The sequence below is a fragment of the Schistocerca cancellata genome, chromosome 1, assembly GCF_023864275.1.
Source record: "Schistocerca cancellata isolate TAMUIC-IGC-003103 chromosome 1, iqSchCanc2.1, whole genome shotgun sequence".
Classification (NCBI taxonomy): Eukaryota; Metazoa; Arthropoda; class Insecta; order Orthoptera; family Acrididae; genus Schistocerca; species Schistocerca cancellata.
The window spans coordinates 255,659,986-255,680,262 of NC_064626.1; the positions used below are offsets into that span (position 1 = coordinate 255,659,986).

Consider the following 20,277-nt stretch of genomic DNA (forward strand, 5'->3'; position numbering starts at 1 on the left):
GAGAATGTCCGTTTGGAGCACAGCATTATATGAAAGTGAAACAGAGACTGGGAGAAAACCGGAACAGAAGAGAATCGAGATGAAAAGATTGGCACAGGAGAGGAATTCGTGACAGGCCACATCAAACTAGTCATAACGATGATGACTCAAAATTAAAAGAATTGTGATCACTAATTGGGGAGTTGGATACTCGCACTGTGCAGATTAACTGATCGTACGTGATGGGGCCATAGAGGGAAACTCGTTCAGATTCAGACCGGTCGCTTCAAGATTAACATGATCGATACGCGCTTTGTTGTTGACGGTGGATGCACACCCACTGCACTGGCTCTTGTGCCGCTGCGGTCACGTGACTCCCAGCTGGCGACGCTGTGGCGGCCTTGAGGCTGCTCCCGCCGGCGCTCGGCCAGCGCCCGCCAGTCGGCGCCAGAATGGGGGCAGCGGCGAACACGTTGTGCGCAGCGCTTCTGCTGGCTGTCTGCCTACACGTGCAGGTACTGTCTGTCAGACCTGTACAAGGCAGCTTCTGTCCGACCGAGGTTCAAATCCGTCGCCGTAACCACGTCTGTTTTAAACACTCATTCTCTATACTAACTTCATGCAACTTTGTTTTAACTGCGCATTTATGTCGTAGATATTAGACTTGGCCACTGTTTCTATGCTTCGATACAGTGTATCGATACGTGGAACTGTTTCAGTGTTTCGGAACGGCTGTGATTCACTGTTTCGAAACAGTGGTGTTTCATTCCGCCCCTGTTTCGGATAACCGGACCAGATTCGATCTCGAGCCAGACACAGAAACTGTATCGTTGTTTCAAAATAAGGCTGTTTCAGTCCACCTGTGCTTGGAACGGACTAATTGTATCGAAACAGTGATGTTTCATTCCGCCCAGTGTCGGACGAGATTCGGGCTCGGCACAGGTATTGGAAAACAACATACCACTTCATGAAACACTTTCAAGAGTGTCGAAATATTTTTGACAAGCAATAGCATGAAGCTTAAGATATCCGAAAATAAAGCTTCGTTTCTAGCCGACTGTCCTATTCCGAAATGGCGTAACATCTGCTTTATAAACACTAACCAAACAATAAAACAATGCATACTATTCATATGCAAAATAATAAATATATTAAAATCATTCAGTTAAATTACACTTCTTTTATAAAATACGCTTCTCTGTTCATGTACAGTAATCATTTTTAGAAACGCAAGTAAGCCCACAACATTTTCAATAAAAAAAGGCGTAGAGTGACCGTTATTACACATACACATAAATTTGATGTAGGTATAATTCCAAGCAATCTGTTTGACATATCACTGATGGTGTAATGGTGAACGGGAAGGGCTGGGAAGCATGGTGAATTTATAGTAACGATTCGAAACACCTTGAAAGACAAATTTTTTTTCTGTTATATTTTGTTATATATTCGCATTATTTGTGAGTCTATAGTCACTGTGCCTATTATTCACAATGATTCCCTTTGTGCGCATGGAAATTATCAGGATGGGTATATTACCCATACTAAGGGAATGTGGGAATCCTAGTAGCATATACGTTGTTTCTGCAGTTTGCTCCCACCTCCAGTTCCGTTCGTGGCGGTTCTTATGTCTTCAGCTATGGCTGTCCTCAGCCAACTGAAAAGTATGAAAGTCACACGACACGAAAGCAGCGCATTTACTGCAGGAAATACTAAACTACCAAGACGCCTAAGTAATAGTTTCATACTTTCTGCGACATGATTAGCGCTCTCGCACTTCATTTGTGTTTGTATGGACATACTTATACAGCAGACATTCAAGATGATCAAATGTGTTTATTAGATTACAAAACACAAACTGTTTCACTGTTTCGAAACAGCGTATCGAAACATTACATTGTACTGTTTCATTTGTTTCGAAACAATTACGTGTTTCAGTTTGCCCATCTCTAGTAGATATGTAATAAGACTTAAAGCACAGTGCAGCTGCAGCCAGTGAAACCATAAATGTCATATATACAGGTTCAATCCGAACTCCACCGACAACGTCTCGGCGGTTGCTCGGGGAAATTTCCTGAGTACTTTCGTTTTGGTCTCCATTGACTTGAATTTTAAATTTACGAGTAGTTTCATTTCTTAGCCTCATTTTTTTTATCTGTATTGCCCTGAAAGCATCATGGATGTTACGTGCTGTGTGTCTTGTTTGGAATCTAACTTCCTTCACTCACACGCGGTACTTGCTGTTAACTTCAACCACCGTTTTACTGTTTGCCCTCAAGCTTGCTTGGTTTTCACTGAGATTTGTTTTTCCATCACTGCTAGTTGTCTTCTAACGGTGGTGTATATCACTGATATAGGTCAGGTGTGCCAACAATAACTCACAGAAGCTGTTCATAAAATACCCTGTTGCTCGTTATCTTGTCCATAAGAATATGTTTTACTTCTCTTTTCCAATTGTGTTTTGCTTTGTTCTTAATCTAAAGCATTTCGCTTATTGGCTTCATCAATCTTCAAGACGTATCTCAGCAATGTTCCTCTTAATTCGTTTCTTGTATTAATTTCTGTTTCGTATTGATTAATTTAGACATGATGTTTATAAAAACTATCACCTAATTCTGTGTTGCCGCGTACGGTTACTTTGCTAATTTCTCACAACATTAAGGCCTGAGCCGACCGGTGTGGCCGAGCGGTTCTAGGCGCTTCAGTCTGGAATCGCATGACCGCTACGGTCGCAGGTTCGAATCCTGCCTCGGGCATGGATGTGTGTGATGTCCTTAGGTTAGTTAGGTTTAAGTAGTTCTAAGTTCTAGGGCACTGATGACCTCAGATGTGAAGTTCCATGGTGGTCAGAGCCAGCCATTAAGGCCTGAGAAAATAATGTTAGGTACATGTACTGTAGTTCTCCGTTACGAGAGTTCTCATTCTTGTTTCCGATTAAACATGAACTTAAATGCTACTGACACTGAAAACTATGAATGCGACACTAATGTCGTTCTTCGATTACGTTTTCTATGACAGCTCCTTCTCACCCTAATTCCACGCCTACTAGTGAAACTGTCACCAGTTAGCAATGGCTAGCACTAAGTATCTGATGGGTAGTATGTTGTAACTGTACTTGCACCAAGTTCAACTGATATTACTGTAGGCATATCAGAGTTTCTACCTTCAACCTAGAGGTTCTATGGGCAAGCCATATTCTTTGTCCGATAAGAACATCTTTTTGTAAAAAGATTTGGTCACAAGTGTCCTGACGTACCAAAGCGATATTGGAAAACACACGCACACACAAATTCATTCATTTTAATATACGGAATGTATGTAAGTAATGTATAAAGATTAATCGTTTCACTACAGTAAACAGGTTTAGGTGGCATTAAATGAAACCACAAGTTTACTGTTACCAGTCACCGTTTCATTTATTTCCACGAAGCGTTTCGAAGGTTTAAACCTCCATCATCAGGTGGATTTACAGTAGTTAGTATTAGTAAAACGGTGACTGGTAACAGTAAACTTGTTGTTTCATTTAATGTTAGTAACAGTCACGGTAAAGCCTAACCTAAAAATGTTCGCATTTAAAGGTTTAGGTGGACGAAGGCTTCAGTAATTACGTAGATGTGAAGAGATTTTCACAGCATATACTAGGTCGAAAGCTACTCCCTAGGACAGTCTTTGGACTGAAGACAGAACAACAATTCAGATTAATGTGCACACTTAGTTTTATCACCCGTCTTAAAAATTGATGTAAATACGAAGTTAACTGAAAAGAGTTCCTAACTAACAGGACATATACACTGAAAAACTAAAGAAATTGGTACACCTCCGTAATATCATGTAGGGCCCCGCGACATGCAGAAGTGCCACAACTCGACGTGGCAGGGTCTCGATTAATGTCTGAAGTAGTGCTGGGAACTGATGCCATGAATCTTGTAGGGCTGTCCATAAATCCAAAGAGTGCGAGGGAGTGGAGATCTCTTCTGAACAGCACGTTACATGGTATCCCAGATATACTCAATAATGTTCGTGTCTCGGGAGTTTGGTGGGCAGCGGAAGTGTTTGAACTCGGAAGAGTGTTCCTGGAGCCACTCTGTAGCAATTCTGGAGGTATGGGGTGTCCCATTGTCCTGCTGGAATTGCCCAAGTCCGTCGGAATGCACAGTGAACATGAATGCGTGCAGTTGATCGATAGGATTCTTACGTACGTGTCACCTGTCAGAGTCGTATCTAGACGTACCAGGAGTCCCATATCACTCCAACAGCACACGCCCCACACCATTACAGAGCCACCATCAGTTTGAACAGTCCTCTGCTGACATTCAGGTTCCATGAACTCATGAGTTTGTCTCCATAGCCGGACACGTCCATCAACTCGGTACAATTTGAAACGAGACTCGTCCGACCAGGCAGCATGTTTCCAGTCTTCAACAGTCTAATGTCGGTACTGACGGGTACAGGCGAGGCGTAAAGCTTAGTGTCGTGCAGACATCAAGGGTACATGAAAGGGCCTTCGGCTTCCAAAGCCCATATTAATGATGTTTCTTTCAATGGTTCGCACGCTGACGCTTGTTGATGGCCCAGCATTGAAATCTGTAGCAATTCACAGAAGGGTTGCACTTCTGTCACGCTGAACGACCCTCTTCAGTCGTCGCTGATCCAGTTCTTACAGGGTGTTTTTCCAGCCGCAGCGATGTCGGAGGTCCTTGATATTCCCATTATACTCGTAAAATGGTCGTACGGGCAAAATCCCCACTTCATCGCTACCTTCGAGACGCTGTGTGCCATCGTTCATCCACCGACTATAACACCAAGTTCTTGATAACCTGCCACTGTAGCAGCAGTAACCGATGTAACAACTGCGCCAGACACTTGTTTTCTTATGTGGGCGTTGCCGACCGCAGCGCCGTATTCTGCCTGTTTACATATAACTGTATTTGAATATGCTTTCCTATACCACTTTCTCTGGCGCTTCAGTGTATAAACTTCACACATCAAAAGGAATTTGTTATACTGTGGAGATTCAGGTTCGTATATTATACAGACAACTATCCTTCTTAATGCTCATCATGATTCGGCGCATTTCTACTGTCAACAAGTGGATACATTTATTCAGGCCTGTAAAATGGAAGTATGTTACGAGTAACAAGTATTCGAATGGAAATTAGGCCTAAAACATTTATACCTATTCTGCGGAATTTTAGTTACTAACATTGTAGAGCAGGTGGTAATAGTCACGAGAGATTTAATATGTTTTATGCCTAATTTTCCTTCCTTTACAGTTCTGAACAAAGTTGCGAACTGTACAAATGTGCCAAAACACTGTTGAGCATTAGTGAGAATAGCTGTTTGCATAATGGGTGGGCTATAGTTTCATAATTTAATCTTCAAACACCAATACCGTTAGAATTTCAAAACGAAATGATGATAATTATAGTACAAAAATAAGTATCACAAATTCCTAAGTAATATACTATACTAATGGTGGTGCATTTTAATGCACAAAAGGACAAAGAGAAAAAAATTCACGAATATTATTGGAAGAACTCATCTCACGAAAGAACAAACAGGAATGGGGAAAGAGAAGCAGGACTCTGCAGAGCAAACAGCGTACTAATAAAACTCACTTCCTTCAAGCGTCTCTCTGGGAAGAAAAACACATGCATATCTGCAAATCCCAGTTTAAGAGAATTTCAAAGAGATCACGTTGCAATATCTAGCGAATCCTCCCAAGAAGTCCAGAATGTTCACGTAATAAGAAGTGCTGAACTAGAATTTGAAACTGTCTAACTAAAATCAAAGTTAAATTCTAACCACCGCGCCGAGTGACCGCGCGGTTAGAGGCGCCAAGTCACGGATGGCGCGGCCTCTCCCGCCAAAGATTCGAGTCCTCCCTCGCGCATGAGTGTTTGTGTGTGTGTGTGTGTGTGTGTGTGTGTGTGTGTGTGTGTGTGTGTGTGTGTTGTTCTTGGAATAAGTTAGTTTAAGTAGTGTGTAAGTCTAGGGACAGATGGCCTCAACAGTTTGGTCCCTTAGGAATTCACAAACATTTGAACATTTAAATTCTAATCAAGAAATACCAAGCGATATGCCAAAACAAATACTTTTGAATATTTTTAGGAAAGTATTTTTAAAAACTTTTTTAAAATATTTAGACCACTTGTACCCATCTCCTGATTATGTCAGGAAATAATAAAGACTCTAAATATGACACTGAAAATTAGAACGAAGAAGAAGCTTTTGGACAAATTGGTACCGAAAAATCCAGAAAATGGAAACAATTGAAACAGTTCAACTACTCATAGCAAAGGAAACAGTTCTTTTGGCCAAAGTCGCAAGGCAATCCTGGTGCAATTTGCAATATGATGAAGCAGTCATGAGAAGACAAAATGCATCACAAAAATGGAATGAAGACAGGAACACGGGACACACGACAAGATAACTTCAAAACTAGGAAGAAAAAAGTCAAAATGATCAGGAATAATAAGAGAAATTGTGATAAAAACCAAATAAAACAAACGGACCACAATTGAACATAGTGAGTTACAGTTTCCATAGATCATTTAAAGGATATATTTCGTCGAAATGATGTTAAATGAGTCAGTTTACAGGATATGTATACATAATAAGTGTTAATGTTGATGAACATATTATTTTTTAGTCCTGCTCACGAAACCACACTTAAAAATTAAGTTTTCTTTTTACAAGTTGCCACCTTTCTAATAAAAGTTCATCGCTGGAATAGGAATTGCCGGTGGAAATTCTAAGGTTTGGTACCTACCAGACGTTTTACGTTATTGGGCAAATGGTCATAAATGAAGGTCTCATCGGATTTGCTGCCGGATCCTAAAATCGCCACCTTCAGGAGTACGCTGCTTCTCCTGATGAGTTCCGCTGAGAACTGACGCCAGGCTGCAAATCGACTTCCTGTATAGGACTTCGTACCGTACGCGGCGCATGCGCCGCCCATCACGGTTGCTGACCTCCAAGGTTGGACAGGTGGCGCCGCCCTTAGTATAACACTGGCGGCAACGATATATCGCACTCAGGGACGAGTTTCGAAGACTCGGACTGGCCGCGCCGAAGGTCGTTCTGTTTTGATGCGGGATAGTACAGGATTCCACGTCCTGCCAAGAGGAAACCCATTGTCTCAATGAATTAAATTATCGCCAACCTAATTTCAATTGTATCCTTATAGACATTGTTCAAAAAATTTAGGAAACTATCACAATTTCGTTAAATTTCATACCGTGTCCCTCATTTAAGCAGTGTTCTGCTACTGCCGATTTTTACGGCTGTTGTAGCCTCGTATGACGGCGATGTTGCACATACTTGTCACGAACTGTGTGAATCAAACGGCTGATTTAAGCTTTCCCACCATCGACACAGAATTCTGCATGCACCAGGTTTCCTACGCCCCAAATCATTTTCAGTCTTGGAAGGTGGACGAAACACACTCTTCGTGTTAAAATTCCTTAAATTCTTCCATCTTAAACGATATGCCCCAGCATAAGGAATATAGGTCATCGATCTATGTTCCTCTTCATGCACCTCCGGTGATGGTCCATATTCCATTGCCCAACGAATCTGCTTCTCAGAGTATCCATTTTTCTTAAAAACAGCCATCAAATGAGCAAGTCCTTGGGTTAAGCTATCCGTGTCGCAAATGGCATATGCTCTGTGTACCAAAGTCCTAAGGACGCCACTGCGTTGGTGGATGACAACTCTTGGAATGCAGATAGCGATCTGTGTGCGTAGGCTTTCGGTGAACGCTATGTCCCGATGTACCATCTGATTTTTTGTGAACCATAACGTCAAAAAATGGAAGCATCCCATCACTTTCAACCTCCATGGTAAATTTAATGCTGGAATGAAGACAGTTGAAGTGGTCCAAAAATCTATGAAGAGCATCTTGTTCATGTGGACAGACGAAAAAGGTTTCATCCACATACATCCAGAAGCACATTGGTTCAAAGCCGAAGTCCTCAGTGCCATATCCTCGAAGTCTTCCATAAACAAATTGGCAACTATGGGTGATAAAGGACTACTCATAGCTACTTCGCCATTCTGTTCAAAAATGTTGCCGTTAAATAAAAAATGTGGATGTCAGCAAATGATGACAAAGCTTCACCTACTCTTCATCCAGTTTTCCACTAACCAAACTAAGGGAATCCTCCAGAGGGACTCGTGTAAACAGAGACACCACATCAAAACTCACTAATAGAACTGAAGGAAACCCGGTGTATACAGAATTCCGTGTCAATGTGGGAAGGCTTATATCGGCCATTTGATTCGTACAGTTCGTGAGAGGTATGTGCTACATCGCCGTCATACGAGGCTACAACAGCCGTAAAATCAGCAGCAGCAGAACACTGCTTAAATGAGGGATACGGTACGAAATTTGACGAAATTGTGATAGTTTCCAAAATTTCCGCTTTTTGGAACAGTGTCTATAAAGAGAGAAATGAAATTAGGTTGGCGGATAATTTAATTAATTGAGACAATGGGTTTCCTCTTGCCAGGACGTGGAATCCTGTACTATCCCGCATCAAAACAGAACGTTCTCCGGTGCGGCCAGTCCGAGTGCTAGAAAATTGTGTCTTAGTTCAATATATAGTCGCCGTCGGTGTTCTACTAAGGTCTTGGAGGGCAGCAACCAAGATGGGCGGTGCATGCGCCGTGTACGGTACGGGGTCCTATATACTGTAGGATGTCGATTTGCCAGGATACGAACCTGGAATCTTCTGATTACAGTTAATTAATCATTTGTCATTCCAATATAGTAAGAATCATTAGCCTTCTTCTAATTACAAAGCATTATTAAACAATCACATTCTTTTCCAGTTACAAAGTATCAACATTGAAAACAAGAGCTAATTAATGGCATAATTAATAACATAATTCATCGAGTGACATTAATTATTGGCACTCAGTGGCCATAAAGTATTGAATAGAATAAAACATTGTTCATCATTCAGTATTATTCAGATCATTACGAAGTCATTATTAAAAATCAGCTAATTACAAAGTAGTCTCATTACAATAAACAGTGGAGTTATTATAAGGGAAAGCAAGAAGAGAAAAAGAAAAAAAATTGGTTCTGGGTTGTTCCTGTAAATGAAAAAATGTGTAACGTCATTCGTCATGAGTCAGCTGTAGCAAGATTGTGAAACAAGGCAGTAATGTGATCACATGTATAAATGATAGACACAAATGCGTTAAAAAATAAAAATGCAAGTACTAGAACAGGTATAATAAGTAACAGGTTTAGTAAGTATCATGAAAAACTTCTCCTGGAAAAAATACGAAATGGATTATTGACTTGAAAGAAGAAACGCACACTACGCTGAAAAGTAGTGAACTTCGAATTAACAAGTAGTGAAATGTGTATAAACATGTGTTCCATAGCTGTCCTTTCCAAAACTTTCCAACATCCTACTATGCAATATAACACCTGCTGTCAAAACAAACTGCAACAAATACTTAAATAACTACAAAGCATAAACACATAACTTCAACATTATCCTCATCTGCAAAGAAAAAACTTCATTATCAATCACTTCATTATCCATATTATCATAACTTCATTATTATCATCACCTGTAAAGAAAAACTTCATTATTCATAATAGCATATTCTTCATCATTATTCATCAGTATTCATTATCATCTGCAAAAATATCACTTCATTACTCATTATACAACTATTCCTTATCTCTAGCATATTTCATCACTAAAACTAAGATGTGTAGTTCTGTCCGACAGCCTGCATCAATCACCTTGTATTCTGAAAGAAAAAATTAGTTAAGACTGCTATTCTACGATGAGTATAGTATATTCTTATTAATGCTTGTTAATCCTGATCCATTTACTCTTCCTCATAAAGTTATTGCATCTTCTATCGTTTATTCCGTAGGTGAAATTCCCATTTCTGTTGAATTTATTTCTTACACGCATCATTTCTTTCTGAAATTGATGAACAGAGATTAACGTCTTGCATTTAAATCATATACCCACTAAATAATGACTGGTTTATGGTGACACAATTAACCATACAGCATAACATTACAGACAACGTAATATGTCAAAGACATTGACAGTGTTCAAAGCCAAAATGTACAGAGAATATCACAATGCAGCAGCAAAAAATGTAAAAGTCACGATGTTGAGATGTCATAAGGCAAAAAAAAAATGTCAAAGTCGACTGGTGTGTGTTATATCTTAACTATTTCACAGTGCATATAGACAAAACTGGAATACAATCGTACATAAAAAAGTGGAAAATGTGCATGGTCTGATGTGTAACGACAAGAAAAGCGACCTGCTAACCTTAGCTTGCCGGGCACTTGCCAAGAAAAAATACGATAATCATCAGTAATTAGTCAGGTGAAATAATTGCATTAGTAAATGGCATCATAGCATGTTACATCATAAAGTGATTTCATTCAATAAACGGTTTAATGTTTGAGATATGGTGATTGCCTTTCGATTTTCTGGTTCTCAAAGTTTCGACGTGTACAACATTGGGGTGAGGGATGCTGCGAATCAGATATGGACCTGCGTATAGAAGTTCAAATTTACTGCACTTACCTTTTAATTTGCTGGATAAATAGTGTGTACGTACTAATATTTTCTGTCCAATGTGAAAGTCGCGGCGTGTACAAACCTGTTTTTGCTGTCTTCTCCGGCGCTCTGCGGCACGTTTGATGTTGTTCAGCGCAATGTCAATTATTTCGTGGTGTCGTAAGCGACGAGATGTAGGAAAATTTACAAATTCTTTAATTTTGTTTGGTGGTTCAACGTTTTTCAGTATAACAGACGGAGATAGCATAGTGGATTCATTTGGAATGGAATTTATTACATCTTGGAATGAGAGTATGTGTGTATCCCAATCAATATGTCTTTTGTGGCAGTATATTCGGCACAGATTACCAATTTCTTTCATTAACCGTTCACAGGGGTTCGAAGAAGCGTGGTACTTGGATATATAGATCGGAGAAATGTTTCTGGCTCGTAACATGCGTGTCCATACGCTACTACGAAATTGAGATCCATTGTCAGAAATTACTTTCATCACATGCCCTACATGAAATAGATAATGTTTTACAAATGCTTTCGAAACAGTTTTAGCAGTAGCTTTGCGTAACGGAGTGAAAGTAACAAATTTTGAAGTGAGCTCAACAGCGACAAAGATGTAGCAAAAACCTCTGTTAGTTCTCGGAATCGGACCAAAAATTATCTACTGCGGCCATGTGTCTTAATTTAACAGGTACAATGGGATATAAAGGAGGAATATGTGAAGTGGTGTCTGATTTAGCTTTCTGGCAAATTTTACAAGACGCTAAAACTCGTCGTATACGTTTCTCCATGTTGGTAAAATAACAGTTCTGTCTCAGTATAAGAAAACATTTTCGTGCTCCGTAATGTGCGTAACTTAAATGAGTGTACCAGATTAATTTGTTAACAAGTTCGTCGGGGATGCATAATAACCAATTGTTGCTGTCAGGATGAGAGCGGCGAAACAGAATGTCATTGCGTACAGTGTAATGGTTTCTAATCGTAACATTTTTCCTATCTTGCCAAAGGTGTTTAATTTCTTTCCACACATTGTCTTTATTTTGTTCTTGTGCTATGTCCTGTAATGACGATGAAATAAAATTTTCAAATGCTACTTGCTGAATGTACATGACACTGAAATTTGTTTTGCAGAAGTTGGTTGCTACGTCTTGCTGATTGTTGCCGAGAGAACGCGATAGTGCGTCTGCTATAACATTTTGCGTACCGGGAATGTGAACTATTGTAAAATTAAATTCCTGTAAATAAAGTTTCCATCTGCTTAATCTGTCGTGCGTGAATTTGGCCGAAAGTAAAAATTGTATCGCTCTGTGGTCTGTGTACACGGTTGTATGTCTGACATAAAGAAAGTGCCGAAATCTCGTAAAAGCCCATACAACACATAATGTTTCCAATTCTGTAACGGAATAATTTCGTTCAGCGGGTGACAAAATGCGGCTTGCAAATGCGATGTTTTTAATTACTGTAGAACCATCTTCTTCAATTTCCTGAAAAATATGTAAGCCTAAAGCTGTGTTAGAACTGTCTGTAGCAATGGAAAATTTTCTGGTAAGATCTGGGTGCGATAAAAGTGGAGCATTCAACAAAGCATGTTTCAGGTTCACAAATTCAGAATGTGCTTGCTTATCCCAAGACCAAATAGTGTTTTTACCTGTTAATTGGCATAGTCTAGGTGTGTCTAAAGCAGAATGATGAATAAATTTACGAAAAAAGTTAATTAAGCCCAAAAAACTGCGTAGTTGCTTTTTTGTCGTAGGAACAGTAATGTCACGTAGAGCTTGAAGTTTTTCCGGATCAGGCGCAATGCCTTCTGCTGAAATTACGTGTCCGAGAAATTTTATAGAAGTTTTGCCAAAATGCGATTTACTGAGGTTAACTGTGAGTCCTTGCGCATGAAAAGTTTGCAACAGTCGTTCTAGAATCAGATTGTGTTCAGACCAGTTAGCTTCTGCGATAAGAATATCGTCTACGTACGTTGTAATTCTGTCCGTAAGTTCTGTCGGAAGTATAGTGGCCAAACCGCGAACAAAAGCTGCAGAAGAAATAGTTAACCCGAATGGTAATTTGCAAAATTGATAACAGTCGCCGAAACAGAGAAAAGCTGTATATTTTCTGCAATTTGGATGAAGTTGAATTTGCCAAAATCCCGATTTCAAATCTAATGTAGAATAAATAGCTGTACCATGAAATTTCTGTAAAAGTTCCTCTAGTGTCTGTGGTCGATCTGTTTCATTAATAATAATGTCATTAATGTGACGTGAATCAAGTACGAGGCGAAGTGAGCCATCTTTTTTCTTAACAATATGTAGCGGGTTTATGTACGGACTAACTGCTGGTTCTATAATTCCTTGATCAAGCATATCCTGCAATTCTTTTTTAACTTGTTCTCTGTGAATATATGGAATGGGATAATGCTTTGCTTTAAATGTGTCGTGCTGTTTCACTTGAAATTCATACATAAATCCGGACATAGTACCAGGAATGTTGTCAAAAACTGGAGCTTGCTGTAAAAGAATTTTGTGTAGTTGCATTCGTTCGTCGTCTGTAGTTGCACTGTTTTGTCTAACTTTATCGGAAATCATTTGCATTACGTCGTAGTCAGCTTCGTCTGGAGTATTATCGTTGTGTACGTACGTATTCGTGAACAATGTGGGATTACAGTCTATGTTACGTGTTGCGGAAATGACCTCTGTGCGGTTAATTGTTTGTTCTTCCGCAGATAAAGAGTGCTGAAATTCTAAAGCCAATTGTACATTTTCATCCTTTAACATTAAATAAGAATTCTGAAAATCAATAACTGCGTCGTGTTGTACCAGAAAATTCGTACCTAAAATTACGTCTGTTGTCAATAAAGGAACAATCCAAAAATTAGAGTGGAAAGTATGACCTCCAATACAAAATGATAAATGCGTCTGTAATTTAACGTCTACTCCTTTACTCGATACTGCTCCTTTCACTTTTGTTTTGCCTAAAGGTAATGTCGGATAAGTATTCTCTTTGTTGCACTCGTTAAAAGTCTCCTCATTTATTACTGATATAGGTGATCCAGATTCAATTACTGCTGAGAATTTCGATGAACCAATTTTAATTTCGATGACAGGATGTGAAATAGTTTTCTGAACAAATGGTCTTTCCTGCAAGAGAGTGTCTCTGATATCGTCAAAAGTAATTACATTTTCGTGAACAACATTTTGCGTGTCAAACGTAGTGCTTGTGTTATTGGAAGATGCGTCCTGTACAGTATCTAGTCAGATTCTATCTGACGTGTTATTATTATTAGGAGGATTCTGTGGCATTTCGACGATTTGAACAGTTCTATTACTTCTTCCAGACGTATTACGCTCTGGATGGTACCTACTGTCGGGTTCATTCATGAGAATATGTTCTTGTTGATTACTTTGTTGCTGGTAAGACCGACTGTTATTATATGTACGCTGATAATTGTGCTCATCGTTTTTACGTCTGTCGTGATAGTCATTCCTATACGGTGCATTGCGATAGGAATTGAAATATTGTCTTCTTTGTACGTAGTTGTTTCCTTGCTGTCGTGCGTTACTATTTGTTGGATCTGTGACTATATGTGCATGCGGCGGAACATTAAAGCCTGGTTGACCTTGTGCATTACATTGTTGGTTACGTATACTAACCGGTTGGTTTTGATGTTGTTGCGGTGGAAAACTTCTATTGTTACAAAAATGTGTTTCCTGTTGCTGAAAATTTTGACGATATTGACAATCTGAATTTTGTCTGTGATTTAAGTTCTGGTAGTTGTCGTTCCTAAAGCGTCTGTTACTTTTCCTATTGAAATTACGTCCCTGATCATAATTACTGTAAGTTTGTTGACCTTGGTTATTATATGAAAAGTTTTTGTTTACAAATGAATAATCAGATTGCTGTACTTCTAAAAGCTGCAAAAGATCCCTGAATGCTGAAATGTTTTCTTTTTGCTGACCAGTTAGAAGTGACACTCGTAATGACCGTGGTAATTTAGAGATGCATAATTGTATAAGTGCGGATTCACTGTACGGTTCACTTAGGTACTGGTTTTGTTGTACCATGTGCTCAAAAAATTGCGTTACACTGGGAAAATTTGAGTTTTCATAGTTTGGCAAGCTAATTAACTGATCTTTAATTCCGCGCTGTGTCGTCTTCGACCAGTACGCTGACAGAAAAGCATTCTGAAATTCCTCTACTAAATAGCATTGCCTCGCGATCGGTCTCATACGAGTTGCCGGTTCGCCTTCCAAAAAACTGCAAATAAATTCAAGTTTATGCGTAACAGGCCAAGTCGGTGGAAGAGCAAAGCTAAATTGTTGAATCCAATCCAGTGGGTGAATCTGTGTTCTATCGTTTTTAAATACTTTAAACTTTCTCACTGACAGAAAATGTTTGTAGTCGAAATTATCATCTCTGTGTGATGCAACAGGTTCAGGATCGTAAGAGTATCTATTGAACTGTGGTTGTTCGGAATCTAAGTCCCGTACTCTCTGTAGATTACTCAAATTATACGCGTTGCGCGAGTCTGACAAATGTTCGCAAAGTGGCGTCTGCTGTGATGTGTTATTAACTGAGATGCTTTTCATCTCTGTTACTTCTTGTTGTAAACTTGACAGTTTTCTACGCAACGTGTTATTAGATGAATCGATCTCATTAATTTTCTGCTGTAAATTTTGAAATTCAGGTGTTTGATTAAATGAAACCGGTGAAGTATCGTCTGACTTATTGTCATTAGCACTTTCGATAGCATCAATACGACTGGCCAATTCATCATATTTTTCAGTCAGTATTTTTGCCTGATCATCGGTTTTAGAATCGGACGCATTAATCTGTTTTTGCAACTTACGCGTAGTTTCGCTCAGTTTTTTAACATCAGCTTTGATGACATCGCAATCCTGTGTTAGTTCTAATTGTTCGAATCTGTCTGTCACTGTTAGAATATCTACTGTGTGTGTATCTGTTTTTGATTTAAGATTGGAAATTTCGTCACGTAATTCTGTGTTCGACTGTTTGATGGAATTAATTTCGTCGGACACTGAGGCAATATTGTTGTCTACGTATGTCTTCGCTTTCGCGAACATTTTACGTTTGTCTTCTTGTCTCTGAGCCGTGATTGTTTCCATGACTTGTCGTTTTACTTTGTTTTGATCTTGAATAAATTTGCGGAAACGCGTATCACTGTTCTGTATGTGCTGATTAAAGCGTTCGTCAATCTGAGTGTTCTGTTGGACGAATTTCGCGTCGATCTTTTCATCCATTGTGCGCGAAAGTTCTGCTGTCATTGCTTTAAACTCGTCGCGTAATTGTGTAGCCTTTTCAGAGCATTGTTTAGCGACTCCGCTAATTTCGTCTCTGAGTGTTTCTGTTGCAGCTGTTTGCAATTCCCTTAATTCCTGAGCAACAGACTTAATTTCTTCGCTACTTTTTTTTGAACAAGCCTCAATTTCCACGCGCAACTGTTCCTTAGTGTCATGGCACTGCGCGGCAACGGCTGCAATCTGCTCGCTAAGCTGTCTGGAATTGTCATCTAATTTTTCATTCAAGTATTGTTGGAGTTTTTCGTTATCTTGTTTGACCTGTTCACTAAGTTTGTCTTGTTTTTCGTTCTGTTGTTTGAAATTTTCATCAATTTTATTGAATTTTTTGTCCTGTTCACTAAATTGTTGTTTGAAATCTTCACTCTGCTGTTTGTTTGATTCAAGAATTTGTAGCAACAATGCCTTAAGTGGATCCGACACAAAATTAGCATTTCTATTCTCCGTGCTGTTTAATGGTGGATCTGGAATTGTTTCGCTTTCTGTAACCATTTGGTTATTTTGAGATTCACAAAAAGGTTTGTCAGTCGAATGTCCACTGTCGGTCATTATTTCGGAATTAAATAGATCCGTCGTACTTTGAGTATCCTGTTCATTTTCATTAGACAAATTTGTCTGTACGTTACTTGAATTTTCCAAATCGGGTATGTTAAGCTGGGCAGTGCTCATTACAATAGAGCGTTCCGCGTCATCAATTGTCGTCAAATTAACAGACGAGACAATTGAGTTCGTTTGTTCATCATTAAGGTAAAAGTCATCATTAGTGGTTGGAATGCACTGATTGTTAGTGAACGCACGATTATCATCATTACACTGCGCGTCACAAGTCCTATCGGTAAAGTTGTTTGAGTCGGTAATTTCATTCATAATACTTCGCGATACACTATTCACAGTCTTTCGCGGCATTTTTACAATAGTCACAAATATTCACAAAACAAATAAGCACAAATGCAAAAACAACACACAAATACAACAGAGCAACGAATTGCCGTTGACCTGTAGAAAGAAAGTCACAAGATTAGTAAAAGCGTAGCGCCAAATCCTAATTATGTCTAAGCAAATAAGAGCAGATATCTGACTGTTGTTCAAAAGACTCTCAACGAAATACGATCCTGGACTGGGTGTCGCCAAGTGTAACCTCCCCACAAAAATTTTAAAAGAAAGGACAATATTTAATAAAAATGGGAGCCAAGTATAACCTCCCGCAATGAAATTTACTGACAATGACAATTAAACAAAAATTAGCAATCTGACCCAAGTATAAGTTCCTCACAAAAATAATGAAAAACAATTCAGTGCCAATGAAATCTCAGTGATAATGATAATTCAATTAGACCGAAATATTGGTTTTTGGCCCTGTGCAAAAATCAGAATTAAATTCTTACCTGATTGTAACTGCTAGTCAAATTTCTGCTCTTATTCTTGCGCACAGCTTGGAGGAACTGCATTCCAAATAATAATATTCCTTTTTTTTGTAATTTAACTGAAACTTTTCTTTAAGGGAAGTGGAACGAAATCGTTAATTCAATTAAATAATTTTTTTTTTGTAAAATTGCTTTTGAAATCAAAATTATTATTGGGGCACTTGTTGGAAATTAATTACAATAAATAAACTTTACATTAATATGAAACACGTATGTAACATAGCAGCGATGGTGAGGCACGTTAAAATCTTTGACCAGAGAGCCTATTTTCGCGGTTAGTCTGCGCTTGACCGTGCGAGTGTTGCAAGCAGTTCAGTTGTAGTCGTCATGTAGAGCAGTACAGTAGTAGTCGTCGTGCTGTACGCTAGTAGTCGTCATGCAGAGCAGTCGGTCAGTAGTAGCAGCCCAGTGCGGTTGTGTGATGTAGTCTGTCGGCAACACTGGTCAAGATGCTGAATGAGGTATATTGTTAATTAAGGTAATCATCAGATAATGTAAAGTTTATTTATTGTAATTAATTTCCAACAAGTGCCCCAATAATAATTTTGATTTCAAAAGCAATTTTTACAAAAAAATCTATTTAATTGAATTAACGATTTCGTTCCACTTCCCTTAAAGAAAAGTTTCAGTTAAATTAAAAAAAAGGAATATTATTATTTGCAATGCAGTTCCTCCAAGTTGTGCGCAAGAATAAGAGCAGAAATTTGACTAGCAGTTACAATGAGGTAAGAATTTAATTCTGAATTGCACAGGGCCAAAGACCGATATTTCGGTTTAATTGAATTATCATTATCACTGAGATTTTCTTATCACTGAATTGACTTTCATTATTTTCGTGAGGAATTTATACTTGGGTCAGATTGCCAATTTTTGTTTAATTGTCATTGTCAGTAAATTTAATTGCTGGGAGATTACGTTAGGTTGTATTGTTGTTAACATACAAATTATTGTCCGGTCAACATTTTTGTGGGAAGGTTTCACTTGGCTCCCTTTTTTATTAAATATTGTCCATTTCTTTTAACATTTTTGTGGGGAGGTTACACTGTGACGGGTGAAGTAGCTGCGTACGTTAGTTTCAGTACGTCTGGCAGCTGTCTTGTTACTTCTCGGGCCAAATCCCTCAGCTTGGCTCCAGATCAGTTCTGTTGGGTTCATATTGTAATGGTACAGTAGAAAATATAAAAATGCAGCATTTTATGATGTGCTCTATGCTGTGAAAATGATTATTTTTCATGTTTCTACCATACTTATCTACCTCTGTGGTATAAAACGATGGACATAGTCCAAATAAGAAGGATTCGGATTTTAATTTTTGCCTTAAAAATTAAATTGTTATGTTTTTTAATTTAAACAACTTTTATAAACAGTCTTTCATAAATCATCAATAATTATTGAAATGGAAACAGCAATTACGCATGCAATATGTAATTAGAAACGAGAAGACGAGCATTATTCAAAAACAGTGACGATGAGTTTTATAAGTACGAGATGTAGGTGTTCCAAATTGAGCGATAAATAAAATGATAGTAGGGAGATTCGAACCTACTCACGAATAACCGCATCTGGTCCACATGCCATTACGCTACAGCATTGCGCTACACATTCGATGTGGACTTGTTTGTAACTGCGTTGTATACAACGCTGGGAAAACTTCAAAGCCGATTATCTCCGTAAATTTATGAAAAACATTGAAAATAGCCTATTTCTCTGCACTTTCTAACCGTGTTCTACGCGCGTGTTTCACTTCGGAACAGAAAGCAGCTCAGACATTTTTATACTACGCATTAACAGCGTGGCAATCAGAGCACAACGCTGCAGAGGCTGTGACTGTACACGATCTTTGAAATAAAAACTACATAGCTAAAGCGTGATTAAGAAAAACGTTGATGGTTGTTAATGCATTTGAATATTTTAAAGTTTTATTTAACGTAACTTAGTAATAAGATATCTAATACAAAGTTGGACCTACTTCCAAGAGCGAACAACACCAGTGTACGTGTGCTACGGCTTCTGACCAATCATCGCGTTTGTGTTTGTTTACATCTGTCAATAGATGTCGATAAAACGAATATCACACTACATTCAAAAAAATGGCTCTGAGCACTATGGGACTCAACTGCTGTGGTCATTAGTCCCCTAGAACTTAGAACTACTTAAACCTAACTAACCCAAGGACAGCACACAACACCCAGCCATCACGAGGCAGAGAAAATCCCTGACCCCGCCGGGAATCGAACCCGGGAACCCGGGCGTGGGAAGCGAGAACGCTACCGCACGACCACGAGATGCGGGCACACTACATTCATCTGAGACCACTCTTTCAAATGGGCACATAAGATTCCGCTTTAATCCTTAGCTTTCCAGATCGGATTTTTGTCATGCTATGTCCCAGTGCATTTTCACAGACCTCTCTCTATATTTATGTAGCCATAAGAAATACATTCAACAATTTCAGTGAAAAGTTTCAGCTTTTCTAAGTAAAAGATTACATTAATATCATACAAAAACAGTTACAAGTAAATTTCAATTTTTTTCTAAGAAAAAACGCATTTAAACACAAAACTACAAAAAATGAACCTAACAATACATTACAGTATTAATGCTATAAAACTTCAAATACCGTGCACTCTTTTATTTTTTGATATATTTTTGTTGTTTATTACACATGCAGTAATAGAAACTTAAGAAACTTCCATGAAACATTAAAAAAATGAAAATTTCACTAGAAACTTTCAGGTTTTTAATTGCTTTCTCAGAAGTTCTCTTTGTACTCGCAAATTTCTGAATAGCAGATTAGCTTCTTGCAACTACGGAAAATATAATGCGTCTTCCCCTTCTATTTTGGGTCGCAAGTAGACCACGTTTAGCGTTTTTCCAATCGTTCAGTGACGACTTCTACTCTTGGTTCTGCTACATTCAAATTCTGCTACATCCAAAACACGGAGAATGGATGCAGTACTTTCGCGGGGTATGTGAGAGTTGTTGACTCGCTTTTCC

The 20,277-nt window shown here is 38.7% G+C and overlaps 1 protein-coding gene across 1 annotated transcript in view; it reads left to right on the plus strand.

The window, feature by feature from the left end:
- Nucleotides 1-363: 363 nt before the first annotated feature.
- LOC126170695 (inter-alpha-trypsin inhibitor heavy chain H4-like) overlaps nt 364-20,277 on the plus strand; it is a 198,662-nt gene continuing 178,748 nt past the window's right edge. The window contains exon 1 of the mRNA XM_049920747.1: nt 364-494. Within this exon, the coding sequence (XP_049776704.1) occupies nt 432-494 (63 nt within the window). The 5' untranslated portion in view covers nt 364-431. The remainder of the gene's footprint in view (nt 495-20,277) is intronic.